Raw genomic sequence first — 15363 nt, forward strand, 5'->3', positions numbered from 1 at the left:
ATGTGCCCTGACCAGGAATCAAACCAGCGACCTTTTGGTTCTCAGGCCGGCACTCAATCCACTGAGCTACACCAGCCAGGGCAGCATGAATTTTAATAAGGTATGAGTGAGAGGTTTTTGAGGTGCCATCTCAAGAACGTGAGGGATGTATGAGTTTGAAACCTTGGTGCTAATAGCTTAATAACAGGTATTATCACTGTCACATCCTGGTCGTACTATTTTATAGACTCAATGACAACTTATTTTCTCTAAATAATTGTAGATAGTTTTATTTTGTAGGTTCTATGGTCTCAATGTTTGTATTCTCCACAAAACTCCTATGTTGAAATCCCAATCCTCAAACATGATAGTTTTAGGAGGTGGGGCCCTTGGGAGGTGCGTAGGCTCTGTCCTCATGAGTGGAACTAGTGCTGTATAAAGCAGCCTCTACAGAGAGCTTCCTATGCTCCTTCCACCACATGACACAGCCAGAAGGTGCTAGCTGTGAACTAGAAAGAGGGCTCTTATAAGACAACCCATGCTAGCACCTTGATCTTAGACTTTCCAGCCTCCAGAACTGGGAGAAATTTCTGTTGTTTATAAGCCACCCTGTTTGTGGTATTTTGTTACAGCAGCCCAAACAGAGTAAGACAATGGACTATGTTTATGACCACCTTTATTGTGTGAATTGTCTTTATGCATTTATTCAGTCTTACACATTTATTTAGCAATAAAAAAATACCAAACCACTGATATATGCAACATTGTAAACCTTAAAAACATCATGTTAGTCCTGGCTGGTGTGGCTCAGTGGATTTAGCGCCGGCCTGCGAACCAAAAGGCCGCTGGTTCGATTCCCAGTCAGGGCACATGCCTGGGTTGTGGGCCAGGTCCCCAGTAGGGGGTGCATGAAGGAACCACACATTGATGTTTCTCTCCCTCTCTTTCTCCCTCCCTTACCCTCTGTGTAAAATAAATTTTAAAGTCTTTTACAAAATATTTTTCAAAACATGTCAATTGAAACACACCGAACACTGAAGAACACATAAAATATGATTTCATCACTATGAAGTCCAAAAACTGGCAAAACTAATTTGTAGTGATAAAAATCAGAATGATTTCTGTGGATAAGTGGAATTGATTAGAAAGGAGCATAGCTCAAGAAGACTTTCTGGGGTGATGATAAAAATGTTCTATATCTTGGTTTGGGTGGTGGTGACATGAGTATATAAAAGTGTCAAAATTTGTTGAACACAGTATCTGCATTCTATTGTATGTCAATTATAACAATAACAGTTAATATAGAAAAGCACTTAATCCTAAAAATGCTACTATGAACATTCCCATACTTGGTTTTTGGAGCACATATGTGGGCATATCTTTTGAGTTTATAGTTAGGAGTAGAATTGCTGGGTCATAGAATATGTATGAAACACAGCTCTGATACTTAGTAGCTGTATGACATTGGGCAAGTACCCAGAACCTTTAGAGAACATGGATTTCCTTATCTGTTACCAAGGAGCTAATCTCATCTTGATGGGTGCCAACCATGAAAACTGTTTTTGTCAGTTAACGAAAGGACATAAAGCTGAGAAACCTTATTCTCTAACATCACAGATTTTAGAAAATTGCTAACTGAAATATCAGTAAGAATGGAATATTCCACTCTTGCCTGGAGGATCTGAGTTACTTTGACACAGAACAGCAGCCTCAATTTCCAACCCAGGTGCAAAGCTTCAGATAAGGGGTTTCCAGCTACAACAGGCCACATTTATCTTCACCTTGTAGTTTCCAAGGAAACAGGATTTCCAGTCCTTTCATCTCAGGCCTAACGATAATCCCTTTACAAATAGCCTTCTGTACTTTGAGGCTATATCAAAACACCCTTTCTTTTAAATTTTACCTACACTCCATCTCTTCCCCAATCCTAGAATAACTATCTCTTCCTGTGCTTGTTCCTCTGATGTGCAGTCTGCCTTACAGCATTCAGTTAATAAAACTAAGTTTGTCAGACCACAGGTGGTCTTTATCACATGGGCTTTATGTTGGGGATTACGGATAAATGTTTGTAAAATTTGTTCACTTTGCCTAGGTAGGCATTTAAGAAATGGTAGTGATTTTTTATTATTCATGTATAAATTCGAGAAATGTTCATGTGACATCTAGTATTTGCAAGGCACCAATGTATTGTTATGTAGGGACAGGACAAGATAGCACAGGATACAGATAGACAACCACTATTCATTTGAAATGAAAAAAGAAAACCACCCCTGTATCTTCAATTGCTAGGGGAAAAATACCTTTACTGAACTTCACTTTACACGGAGTCAAATATAAATGAAAACATTCTCAAGACTATTTTACAGTTAAAAAGTACAATTTACACGATTTGCTAAGACATAAAACTATGGATGCTAAGAAATGGTAGAGTTTTAAGCAGAGTGAGAGCCCCCAAATGTTATCTGTTCCATTCTATAGAGAAAGAAATGCTCTTATAAATGCTCCAACAAAAAAACAGAGATAGACTACCTTACAAAAACTCGAAGGCGGAATGAAGGCTCATTCACCCGTTGGGGTTCCCCTCCCGCATACGGAAAGCAGCTTCCTCTCTTTGCCATTCCCCAGAGATTCGCAAAGCAGGCCAGGGTGGGTTGGGATGGAGAACACAGGAAACAAACACTGCCAATTTCCCTTCACTTCTATCTTGATCTTCCAAACCAAAGTCTTACCCCTGTCTTTCCACTTACCATAAGCTCACAAAATGCAGTCTTCTTTCGGGACATTGAGGACATACACTCCAAATGACTTAAGAAAAAGATTTAAAATCTTGGTTTGGGATACAAATGAAGATGCCATTTGCCAGGCATTTAGATGAAGAATGAACTTGGGAATATGAGAATGCGCTTTAGAAAGTAGCGAGATGACAATGGAGTTGGTTTAGTATTTGGGTTTTGCAGTCAAATCTCATAAAAGCAAATTAACCTGTGGTCTTAATTTTCTCAATTGTAAAGGAAAAATATTAACGCTTACTTTGTTCAGTTACTTTACGTCATTTAAAAAACCGATTGTTTACTATCTATCCTGAAGGTAAAAACATGGTCCCTTGCTGTTTTATGAACAACTGAATTGCAGTGACAATTCACAACAGTACATGCTCGATAAACTATTTTTATTACTATAATCATATCGTTTTGATTAGAAAAGGGGTGGGAGGAGAGATGGAAGTGGTTTGTAAACCATAAATACTCCGCAAACACTAACAAAGCCAGGATGGAAGCAGAATGAGGAATTTCAGGAGTTTGGTTAATGATCTGAGTTTCAACATTGTCGAATACTCCCATATTTGGGCCTGAATTCTCAGAATAGAACATGTTAGGGCTGAGATCATCCGGCTAATCGAAAATTCCTGCCTTCTGTCACCGTGCCCTGGCGAGAAACAGTACCGCCAGCCACCTCAGCTCATCCAATCCCAGCTCCAACCGTGTAACGTCACCACTCCGACGAGCATCCTTCTGGCCCAGCGCATCCAGTCTCTAAGCTACTGTCCCCGGGACTACTTCAGGCTGCACAGGCGCACAGTACAGCAGGGCGGGGCAAACGCGTGCGCACTGCGATGGGGCGGGGCTAGTGCGCACGCATTCTCAGTCCCTTCCCCGCCCTTTCTCTTCCCGGTATCCCAGTTGGTCTGCGGTCCGGTTTGGTGGCTACTTCCGGTGGGACAGCCGAACAGGGCGAGTCAGCTTCAGCTCCTCGTTATGTCCTACGGTCCCTTAGACATGTACTGGAACCCGGGGCCCTCGGGGCCCCAGCTTCGGGACTTCAGCAGCATCATCCAGACATGCAGCGGCAATATACAGCGGATCAGCCAAGCCAGTAAGCCGGGGGACAGAGCTGGGGGACAGAGCTGGGGTGCGAGGGCTGTCCCAGGGACAGGCCTGGGTGAAGCTGCCGTGACGTGGAGCCCGTTTGGGGCTGCGGCCAAGGCCTCTCCAGAAGACGTCTCGGGCTTTCCACTCTGGGGGCGGCGAGCTGTCATCCCCGAGTCTTGTCAGGCCCGGACTTCCTGAGGGTCCCGAGCCCCAGCTGAAAGGAAGCTTGAGTCTCTCCTTAAGAGTTATGCCCTCATGGTATTGGTGTCAAAACATCAGTCCTGACAGCCCCAGGGTGGGAGTATGTGTGTGTGTCACCTCGAGATCCGTGAGTTGATTTGGTGCAGTGGTCAGCCGAGTCTTTCCCCGTCATCGCCTACCCCACGCCACCGCCCCCCACCTCTCTTTCCTGTTTGGCCAGTTTGCATCGGTAGTTGTTTACTGATTTAAACTTTGGGTTTACGTTCTCCTCAGCTCTGGCTCCTTGGAAATCAGCAGCTTTCAATTAAGGGAAGTGGAGAGGGCGTGTGTTTGGGTGACTTAAAAAACAGTTCTTCCTTTAATGAATTTGGAAATCAGATACAATGACTTGTATTTGAGGGGTGAGATAACTTCCGTTTTAACAAAGAGAATTCACCGTAAACATTTCAATTCACATCATTCTGTCTTTTGTAGCAAAAGATTTGCACATATTTTTGCATTTCAAACCGATGAAACTTTTGTTTTCCTTCACTATTTACCGACTCTTGAACAAATCTGATACACAGAGAAACTCAGGGTCTTAGCCATAATCATATACTAATTAAGACACAGTAGAGTTGGAGGTGGATTTCAGATCATTGTCTTAAAACTTCATCCCCACAAGTAGTGTCTGAGTGAGACTAGCTGAATGAGTCAAATACAGGCTCTTCTGCCTGGGACTCAGTTCAGCCCTATGAACAGGAGAGCAGCAGCACCTTTACCTGGAAAAAGGGTGATCATTTGTTTTTTGTTATTGTGTGTTTTGTAAACTTGGCAGTACTGTTAATAGGCAGAACTAGTTGGCCCTGAACACAGTTATTTTCAGTATTTTTAAAGAACAGAGTATCATTTTGCTTTTAAATTTAAGTACACCATGTAGAATTTGAGAAGTGGGAAGTTCCCGATGGGAAGGGATTGAGACTGAGTGATTCGAAAGTGGAAAGAAGAGTATGTGGTCTGTTTAATCCAGAAATTAAAAAAAAAAAAAGAATATGACCCCTGGCTCGGAAATGTAGCAGTACTTCGTGTTCCGTTTTCTCTCTGTGAGGGAGCTGCAATACAAGTTAGATCAAAAAAGTCTGGTTCAAAGCCAAAAGTTTTCTGTTGAGGCTAAATCTAATTTTAATATCTATTTGTGAAGTCATTCTACATAATATTTGAGTATCAGGCTATGTGATAAGTACTGTGGGAACTAGCATGGATTCTTTCAAAAGGGTTTCTGTGGAGAACATAATCGATATAGAAAGTCGAACGGGATCAGTGCCATAGAAGAGGTATAAACAACATTAGGTATTCAGGGGAGAGAAAGATCATTTTCAGTCGGGAAGGGTCAGGGAAGGCATTATGGCATTTGAGCTAGGTCTGGAAAGATGGTGGAAAGAATGTGAACTTTTGATGGTAAAAAATGGAAGGGCATTCCAGGAAGGGATGAAATGAACAAGGCAATGTGGTAGGAAAGCATAGGGTGTATGTAGAAAAGTAGAGTTAATTTGGCCAGAGTGGTGGACTCCGCAAAGTAGTGGAAAATAGGGTTGGAAAGGTAAGTTGGTGCCCACATAGGAAGAGCTTTAAGTGCTAAACTGGGGGACAGGGGAGGGTTGGATTTAATTCTTTAGGAATATGTAGATTGAATTGGAAGGGACACACTGCAATCAGAGACACCGTTTAGAGACTGGAAATAAAAAGGAAGGAAATGATAGGAGAGGCTTCTTTGGTGATAGAATTGGTAAGATTTAAGATTGGGAATTGGGCTAAAGGAACATTGGAGTCAACCATTAATTACATTAATAACTAACATTTGGGTACATACTGTGTGCCAGGCAGTATGAAAAATTCTTTTTTAAAAAATATATAATCTTCATTATATTTTTTCCATTACCATTTAGTTCCCTTATACCCACCCCCTCCCCCTGAAAAATTCTTTACATACAATATCTTAATTTTATAACAACCCTGTAATTACCAATATTATTTTAATTTTATAGATTAGGAAACATGCTGAGAAAGATAAATAATTACCCAGCTAACATGGCAATACCTGAATCTGAAACCAGGTCTTTTTCTTATGATCAGCAATTAGCCTTTTTGTAATTTTTAATTAATATTACAGTTTTACAGCAGTTAACACTTCAGGTTACAAGTGACTTTTTAACTCCATAGGAAACTATGGGAATACCTGAGGCTGTTGAACTTCGTCGTCTTGTGATGTGTCTCCGTCCCCTGCTAGATCGTTAGTGCCTTTAAAACATGGGACATGACTTGATTCTTCTTTATGTTTCTAGTACTTACCTCACTCCCAAGCGTATGATAGATTCATTCATTTACTGTTCAACAAACATTCTTTGAGCACCTGTTCCATGCTGGGGATGGAGTTGATGAACAAGAAAGACAGAATCCCTTCACTGATTGTGTGTGTGTGTGTTTGTATGTGTGTATGCACAAATGCATACATACACATATATAAATAATGTTGAATAATAAGTGCAATGAAGGAGAAGCAGCACAAGGGAATAGAGAATGAGGAGAGGAGGGTGGGTGTGCTATTTGAGGTAATTTGGTCAAGGAGGGCCTCTCTAAGGAGGTGACATTTGAGTAGACACCTGAGTAAAGCGAGGGAGACAGCCCTGCAAGTACCAGGGGAAGGCATTCTAGGCAGAGGGAATAGCAAGAGCAAAGATCTTTGTGTGTTCAAATAGCAGGGAGGCTAGTGTGGCTTGTCTGCAGTTAGAGGAGAGAGCATAAGGTCAGGGAGGTAGCCAGGGATCATATCATGTAGGGTCTTGATGCTTGATAAGTTGTACATAGTAGATTTGAATGAATGAGGTTTTTCTACCATCTTGGAACTCTTGCTGCATTCTCCTTGTACTATGTGGTACTGGCCGCATCTTATTGACCCTAGGCAATATGAATTAGAATTCTTCCTTTGGGATCGCTTGGTGAGGAGTTGGGAACTTGAAATTGGCATGGTGACATTGTGTCTACCCACTGAGTACTGTCAGGCTAGCGTTTGCCCCCCAAACCTCTCTAAGCCATGGCCATCATATCTAAGTGTACATTCTGAACATGAGCTGAGACATATACCCACATCCATCCAACTCTGCAAGAACCTGTACCCATTGAAAATATGAGAGAATAGCGATTTTTTTTCTTACCTTTATAGTGACAGACATGGGTGTGCAGTCGCTGAGCATATCAGCCTGAAATACGGCAGGTCACCGCGTGGGTTGTTACAGGTACAGCTAAGGGTCACTGCTTGGTACAAAGAGTTGTTAACAGTATGTTTTTGGTACAGAGGGAAACTGCTTGACGCTGCCTGTTGTGGAATGAAAGGTCTGAGCAGGCATTTGCTGAGGCAAATATTGGAAAAAACCTAATAGCCTCCGAGTTATCTCTGAAGAAGTTGAAGAACAGCATTTCTGGGTTTTTGTTTTTTTTTTAAACTTTGATTTTGAGGATACGTTTATTAAAGCTGGGGACAGTGAAACAAGGAAAGGCCTAGGATAGAAGAAGCCACAGGAGAGAGCCTAGGATACTTTGGCTCCCTACAAATGTTACAGCAAAGAGTGAGCTTAGGTGGGGCTGCTGTCAGTTCATTGGAAAGTCAGAGAAAAGGCGGCCTTAGAGACTGATTCAGAGGGTTAGCCCGGGACAAGCTGTTGCTGCACTTTGCTCCCCTGGTTGCAAGTCTTGTGGGGGTCCTTAGAGTTTAGGAAAAAGAAAATTCACTCAAAAAGGAGATTCAAGTGAGCATGCCCCAAGGAGGGTATGCAGTAACAGCATTTCTGTTACTTAATGATGTTAATTTATTGATATTATTTTGTTTACTAAAAAAACAAAAAGCAATTGAACTTTTAAAACTGATTATCAAGAAATTCTGTAGGTTTTTCTTTCAAAGTTATTTTCATATTTTCCCTTTGCTTTCTATTTCATTGCTACCCTCTTAAGTTTTCGTGATCTCAACATCTGTATTCCAACAGCATACTCCCAGGGCCTCTGTTCCCATTCTCCTTCATCCTGATAATGCCATGAGCACAACGTCTGAAATCCTGTTTTATTATCCATCCACTCACCTTCTGAAGAGCCTGCAGTGGTTCTGTGTTGTTTGCTACATCAGATCTTAACATTTTACCTTGCTTTTATCCTCTCGGTCATCTTAACCCAAATTAACCATATTTTCTACTTCTCTTTACCCCTTGCTGTAGGCAGAGTTGCTTTCTTAACATCCCTAAACACTGACGTTTGCTTGTTCTCTTCCTCCTTTTTTTAATATCTTTCCCTACCTCACTACCTATCCATATTATACAATTCTTTTTTTATTTTTTATTTTTAAATATATTTTATTGATTATGCTATTACAGTTGTCCCATTCCCCCCCCTTATTCCCCTCCACCCTGCACACCCCCTTCCACCTACATTCCCCCCCTTTAGCTCATGTCCATGGGTCATACATATAAGTTCTTTGGCTACTACATTTCCTATACTATTCTTAACCTCCCCCTGTCTATTTTCTACCTATCATTTATGCTACTTTAAAAAAAATTTTTTATTGTTATTCAATTACAGTTGTATGCCTTTTCTCCCCATCATTTATGCTATTCTCTGTACCTTTTCCCCCTTTCTCCCCCTCCCACTCCCCTGTTGATAACCCTCCATGTGATCTCCATTTCTGTGATTCTGTTCCTGTTCTAGTTGTTTGCTTAGTTTGCTTTTGTTTTTGTTTTAGGTGTGGTTGTTAATAACTGTGAGTTTGCTGTCATTTTACTGTTCATATTTTTTATCTTCTTTTTCTTAGATAAATCCCTTTAACATTTCATATAATAAGGGCTTGGTGATGATGAACTCCTTTAACTTGACCTTATCTGGGAAGCACTTTATCTGCCCTTCCATTCTAAATGAAAGCTTTGCTGGATACAGTAATCTTGGATGTAGGTCCTTGCCTTTCATGACTTGGAATACTTCTTTCCAGCCCCTTCTTGCCTGTAAGGTCTCTTTTGAGAAATCAGCTGAGAGTCTTATGGGAACTCCTTTGTAAGTAACTGTCTCCTATTCTCTTCCTGCTTCTAAAATTCTCTCCTTATTTTTAATCCTGGGTAGTGTAATTATGATGTGCCTTGGTGTGTTCCTCCTTGGGTCCAAATTCTTTGGGACTTTCCGGGCTTCCTGGACTTCCTGGAAGTCTATTTCCTTTGCCAGATTGGGGAAATTCTCCTTCATTATTTGTTCAAATAAGTTTTCAATTTGTTGCTCTTCCTCTTCTCCTTCTGGCACCCCTATGATTCGGATGTTGGAACGTTTAAAGATGTCCTGGAGGTTCCTAAGCCTCTTCTCATTTTTTAGAATTCTTGTTTCTTCATTCTTTTCTGGTTGAATGTTTCTTTCTTCCTTCTGGTCCACAGCGCTGATTTGAGTCCCAGTTTCCTTCCCATCACTATTGGTTCCCTATACATTTGCCTTTATTTCACTTAGCATAGCCTTCATTTTTTCATCTAATTTGCGACCATACTCAACCAATTCTGTGAGCATACTGATTACCAGTGTTTTGAACTGTGCATCTGATAGGTTGGCTATCTCTTTGTCGCTTAGTTGTATTTTTTCTGGAGCTTTGATCTGTTCTTTCATATGGGCCATTTTTTTTGTCTCGGTGCGCCTGTTATGTAAAGGGGCGGAGCCTTAGGTATTCACCGGGGCGGGGTAACGCTGGTCACTGTGGTGTGATGCTGTATGTAGGGAAGGGGCCGAGAGGGAGCAATGGGGCTTGCTCTGCTCTCTGCTGGTTTTCATTCACTTCCCCCACTACCCACAATCAAATTGGGCCCTTCCTTTTCTGGTTCCTGGGTGGGTGGGATTGTGTACGTTCTAGGCCCCTGTGGGTCTCTCCAACGAACTCTTCTGTGAGGCTGGGAGTTTCTCATGCTGCCGCTGCCACAACCCCCACAGGTGTTTTCAATCAGAAGTTTGAGGGTTTATTTCCCCGCGCTGGAGGCTTGGGTTTCGTGGTCTGCTTCGCTCCCCAGTTGTTCCTCCTGGTTTATCTGCCCCCGAATGAGGGACTGCCCGCTCTACCAGCCGTGGCCTTGCCAAGAGTCCTCTCCGCCCAGCTGCCCATCTCCGCCCCTCCTACTAGTCTAGATGAATGTCTCTTCTTTATCTCCTTGGTTGTCGGACTTCCATACAGTTTGATTTTCTCTCAGGTCCGGTTGTTTTTTGTTTTTAAATTGTTGTCCTTCTTTTGGTTGTGCGAGGAGGCACAGTGTGTCTACCTATACCTCCATCTTGGCTGGAAGTCCTCAAATTATACAATTCTTTGAGTTATACTTAAATCCTGCCACATATAACTAAGCCTTCCTTCGCTTTTTAAAAAAGATTTTATTTATATATTTTTAGAGGGAGGGAAGGGAGAAAGAGAGGGAGAGAAACATCAGTGTGTGGTTTGTCTCTTGTGTGCCTCTCACCGGGGACCTGGCCTACATCCCAGGCATGTGCCCTGACTGGGAATCAAACTGGTGACTCTTTGGTTCACAGGCTGACACTCAGTCCACTGAGCCATACCAGCCAGTGCCTTCTTTTGTTTTTGACAATGAAGTCAGAAGGCATGGGCTTTAGGGGTCAGTAGATCTGTTACTGAGTCCCTGTTCCTCTGTGCACTGTTAACCTTGAACAGGTTATTTCCCCTTTTTCTCTGTTACCCCATCTGTCAAGTGAATAGTATCGTCAAAGTGGGTTGTTTGAAAGTGCCTAGGATAGTGTCTGGCGCATCGTAACCACTCAGTAAGTGGTGGTGGTATTGGTTGAGTTCCCCGCCCTACTACAGTGTGGTAGTTAGGTGAGCAGGCTCAAGAGTCAGACTACGGGATTTGAATCCTAGATCTGCTTCTTACTAACTGTAACATATAGCTTTACCCCTCTATTTCTCAATATTCTCATTTATTAAATGGAGTTAATATTTATTTCTTAGGGTTCTGAGGATTAAATGAGGTAATTTATGTAACATGTTTAAAACAGTGCCTGCAACATAGTGTTTAGGAAATATTAGCTCTCATTTTTTTTTTCTTTGAATTTGCAGGCAATTTCTTTTCACAGTTGAACACTTATATTCTGTATTCTCTAATGAATTTATGTTTCTTGACCTCGTCATTCCAACTAGAGACATCGCTGTTAGTTTCGTGGGAATAGAGAGACCGTGCATTGGTGTTCCTGTTTAGTTAGCTACAGCGCCTGGCGCAGCAGTGGATACGTAGTTGGCATTAAATGTGTGCTTAATTGATTTTATCATTGCTAAGTACATTTTACTTGGTCTTGCATTTGATAATAATAGCTATCCTTAATTGAGTCCTTTCTGCGCCACTGTCCTAAATTTAGATTCATATTATCTCTCATCCTCACAACAACCACATGAGAGTTATTCTCATTTTTAAGGTGAGGAAACCGAGGCACACAGGAGTGGAGCATTTTGCTCAAGATCAAAAAGCTAGGAAGTGGTGGAACCAGGAATAACAACACATAGGCAGTTGGAATTCAGAATCTGTACTCTTTTTTAAAAGAAGATTTTATTTATGTACTTTTAGAGAGTGGGGAAGGGAGGGAGAAAGAGGGGGAGGGAAACATCAATGTGTGGTTGCCTCTCACGCACCCCCTACTGGGCACCTGTCCTGCAACCCAGGCACGTGCCCTGACTAGTAATCAAACCAGTGACCCTTTGGTTCGCAGACCAGCACTCAGTCCACTGAGCTACACCAGCCAGGGCCAGAATCTGTTCTCTTAACCGTTACATATTCTGTCATACGTCGGGTGGAAGATTATACCTTTGATATTTAGTACTCGTGTTCGGTTTAGTTTGGAGCTTTACTGTTGTAAGACAGTGGTTAATTTTTATAAGTCAGGTCATTTTCATTGAAGCTATGTGAAAACAGTGTAAACCGAATTTTCAGAATAAGACACAAAATGACATTATTGTCATAATCACCTCAGGCTATCATTTTCTGTAATGTCAATAATGTGGGGTTTTTTGTTGTTGAATTTATGTTTGGCTTTTTAAAAAATACTGAATTAGAGCATTAGATGTCAAATGAAAATAATTTTTTTCCCACTTGTTATGGCACTTGCTTTCACTATGACTAGACTTTGATTTGGATTAAGGTTCATTTGGAGATTCAGATTCTGCTTAAAGCTCAGCTAAAAGAACATAAAGAGTGTTCAATTTAGAGTAGTTCTAGGTGGATGTTAGCTGAAATGTAAAATAAATTGATTTGCTTTGTAGTCTTTTAAAAGTTTTAGCCAAGCCATGCTTTTAAAAATGGAAAGTCACCCTGGCTGATGTGGCTCAGTGGATTGAGCGCTGGCCTGCAGACTGACAGGTTGTCGGTTCAGTTCCCAGTCAGGGCATGTGCCTGGGTTGCGGGCCAGGTCCCTGGTTGGGGGCCTGCAGGAGGCAACTGATTGATGTTTCTCTCCCTCTCTCTAAAAATAAATAAACCTTAAAAAAAATGAAATTCAGTGATAGGAGAAACCAAAGCCCTGTTTTAAAAATAACAAAATTGCTTACATAGAACTGAATGATTGTCTTTATATTTGACCTGGTCATCAGATTTCCAGGATTATGTAGCATTTCTTTTTCTTTTTCTTTTTAAAATTTATTATTTTTTTAAATTTCATTGTTGTTAAAGTACAGTTGTCTGCCTTTTCCCTCCACCTCCCCCCCACCTCTTATGTAGCATTTCATAGAAGATACCCAGTTATTTTCATCCAGAATGTTGTAACAAATTTACTAGAATGCTTAGAAAAAAGCTTTCTTATTAACCAAGTTGAACAGAAAACTCTATTTTAGATTCAATCCATTTTGATAAAAATCTTTCCCAATAGTATCACTTTACTTTTTGACATTTTAAATCCATTCAAGTGAAAATTAAGCATACATGTATTCTATTTTTTGTGTGTGCTTTAGGTTTATTAAGGAATACAATTCTTAGATGTAAAATAAAGGGGTCATTGAGACACTATTTTTGAATAAATCCCTGATGTTGGTGGTTATGGAGGGCAGTGTGCAAAAAATTCTGCTTCTTTGGATTCCAATAAACTACTGTTCTTATAATTTGAAATTTGGGGTATCTGATACCTGGTGTTGATGGAAACTTTTAGGAAAATATCTTAATAATCAGGAATTTAGAAGGAGTTGGTGGAGGCTTAGATTAATTCTGGTATTTCGCTAGCAAATGATCCTATAATGTCTCCCTACCCCATACTTCCCCGACTCTGCGCCCTCCGTGCTACACACACCACAAATTCAGGTAATCTCAACAAAAGAAGTAAAAAGCAGTCCAGATAAAAAAAAAGTTCTCAAATGAGAATATAGAAATAACAGCTGATTTTTAATGGATGTTCTCCATATTCTATAAAATCCCCATTGCTCTCTAGGATATTCAATAAGTTTTGATAGATGATTAATAACTTGATACTTTGACGTGTCTCCATAGTTTCTAAGGAGAACGCTCTACTTTATAAAAACAGTCAGTAAAATGAAATGTGTCTTTGAACTTTTGTAAGCTCTACCTTGTGTCATGTAGTCAACCAACGATTTTCTAGAGGGGTGTGTGTGGTTATGCAAATACAAAAATGAGTAGAATGTGGTCCCTGCTCTCCAGAGGCATATAGGCAGCCCAGTCCCATTTGTACACAGGTGGAGCCTCCCTAAGCCAAACTGTGGCTTGCTGAAACATTCCTTGGTTACACAGCCTCATTCTGAGACTAGAGCTTCTTTGTTATTATTGAAATTTAGCATTGAGCAGTGGTAGGAGTACTTAGAGATCATTTAGTCCTCACAGAGTTGTAAAGATTTAATAAGAAAAATCTACCCACATAAACAGAAAGTACTATAACAAATAGTAAGTGTTCAATATATGGTAGTTAAACCTGAATATCATATACAGTTCTTACAAAGAGACCCAGCAACATGAAATGACTTGAGTGGTACCACACACCTAGGTAGTGGTCAGGTCTGGTTTAGAGTTCTGGTTTCATTGCCAACTCATGTTCATTCACATCTTCTTGAAAGCAAGGGTCATGATATAAAAGGGAGACTAACTCAGTTAATCAGTAATTACTTATATACCCACTGAGTGCCTGGTGCACTGCAGGACTCTTGGTGTGTACCCAGGAATGTTGTCAAAGGTGGGAGGAGGTTGGGGAGCGAGCAAGTTAGAGCAAGGACGTCAGCCTATCTAGAGCAGAGAGCTATTAAGTTAGGGAGGCGTCAGATAGGCAAGGTGGGGCTAATTGGAACCCTGGAGGAGGAGGCCTGCCCTCTGTCACTACATTCTATTTCCTTTAAATGTCAGCCTTTTGAGAACAGAATGTGGCACAAAGAATATAGCCGTTGAAATTAGCCCTGGGTTTGAATTCTGCTTGTTATGACACTCTGCTCAAAACCCATCAGTGGCTTCTGGTTTCATTAAAATCCAAAGTCTCTGCACTAGTTTATAAGGCCCTATAGTCTGCTCCCTTCTACCTCTTTGGCTACTTCTGTTCTCTCTCTCGACTCTAGTCACACTGGCTTCTGCTCTGTTCCTCCACCATGCCAAGTGCTTTTGCCTTGGGGATTTTGTACTTAATACTCTCTCTGCTAGAAGGCTTTTCCCCCAGATATTTGTGTGGCGGGATCTTTTACTTCCTCTAAGATGTCTCTGCTCAGTGTCACCTTGTCAGAATTCTTCTCTGACCACCCTATAGAAACTAGTATCCACTCCCCAGCCCTCATCATTCCAGCCCTTACCTGAATTTTTTTCTTTATAGTACTTATCACTACCTGATATATGCTGTTTTATCTCTTTTCCTTAAAATATAAGCTTATTGACAGCAAATGTCTCCTGGAGCATATATAGAACAGGGTAAAGTAGGTACTCTGAATGAATGAATTTTGTAGCTCTTGCGAACCCTGAAAAGTAATTTGTCTGCTGAGGTGGACTTCTCATGGTCAACTGAGGGCCCAAATTTTATTAATAAGAATTATCTAATGGCCATTTGCTGACAGGAGCTCCTCATGTACTCTACACCTGGAAGAACCTCAGACTGAACTCTCAGCCCTACACCCTCCCACCCCCACCCTGCTTGTTTATGCCGTCTGAGTCAACCACTGCGGGGGAACCCTGGTTTCAGTCTTTCTCCCAAGGGACTGGGGCCTGCCTTGTCCAATCAGACTATGCAAATAATAACCTCATTTGCATTGATACCAACCAATCATTATTGCATGATCAGAACTGTACAATTTGGGCCCTGGCTCGTG

General features: G+C 41.2%; 1 protein-coding gene across 1 annotated transcript in view; it reads left to right on the forward strand.

The window, feature by feature from the left end:
• The first annotated feature begins 3617 nt into the window (after positions 1-3617).
• STX12 (syntaxin 12) overlaps positions 3618-15363 on the forward strand; it is a 34593-nt gene continuing 22847 nt past the window's right edge. Inside the window, exon 1 of the mRNA XM_024554443.4 lies at positions 3618-3852. Within this exon, the coding sequence (XP_024410211.1) occupies positions 3735-3852 (118 nt within the window). The 5' untranslated portion in view covers positions 3618-3734. The remainder of the gene's footprint in view (positions 3853-15363) is intronic.

Source organism: Desmodus rotundus, chromosome 3, assembly GCF_022682495.2.
Source record: "Desmodus rotundus isolate HL8 chromosome 3, HLdesRot8A.1, whole genome shotgun sequence".
NCBI lineage: Eukaryota > Metazoa > Chordata > Mammalia > Chiroptera > Phyllostomidae > Desmodus > Desmodus rotundus.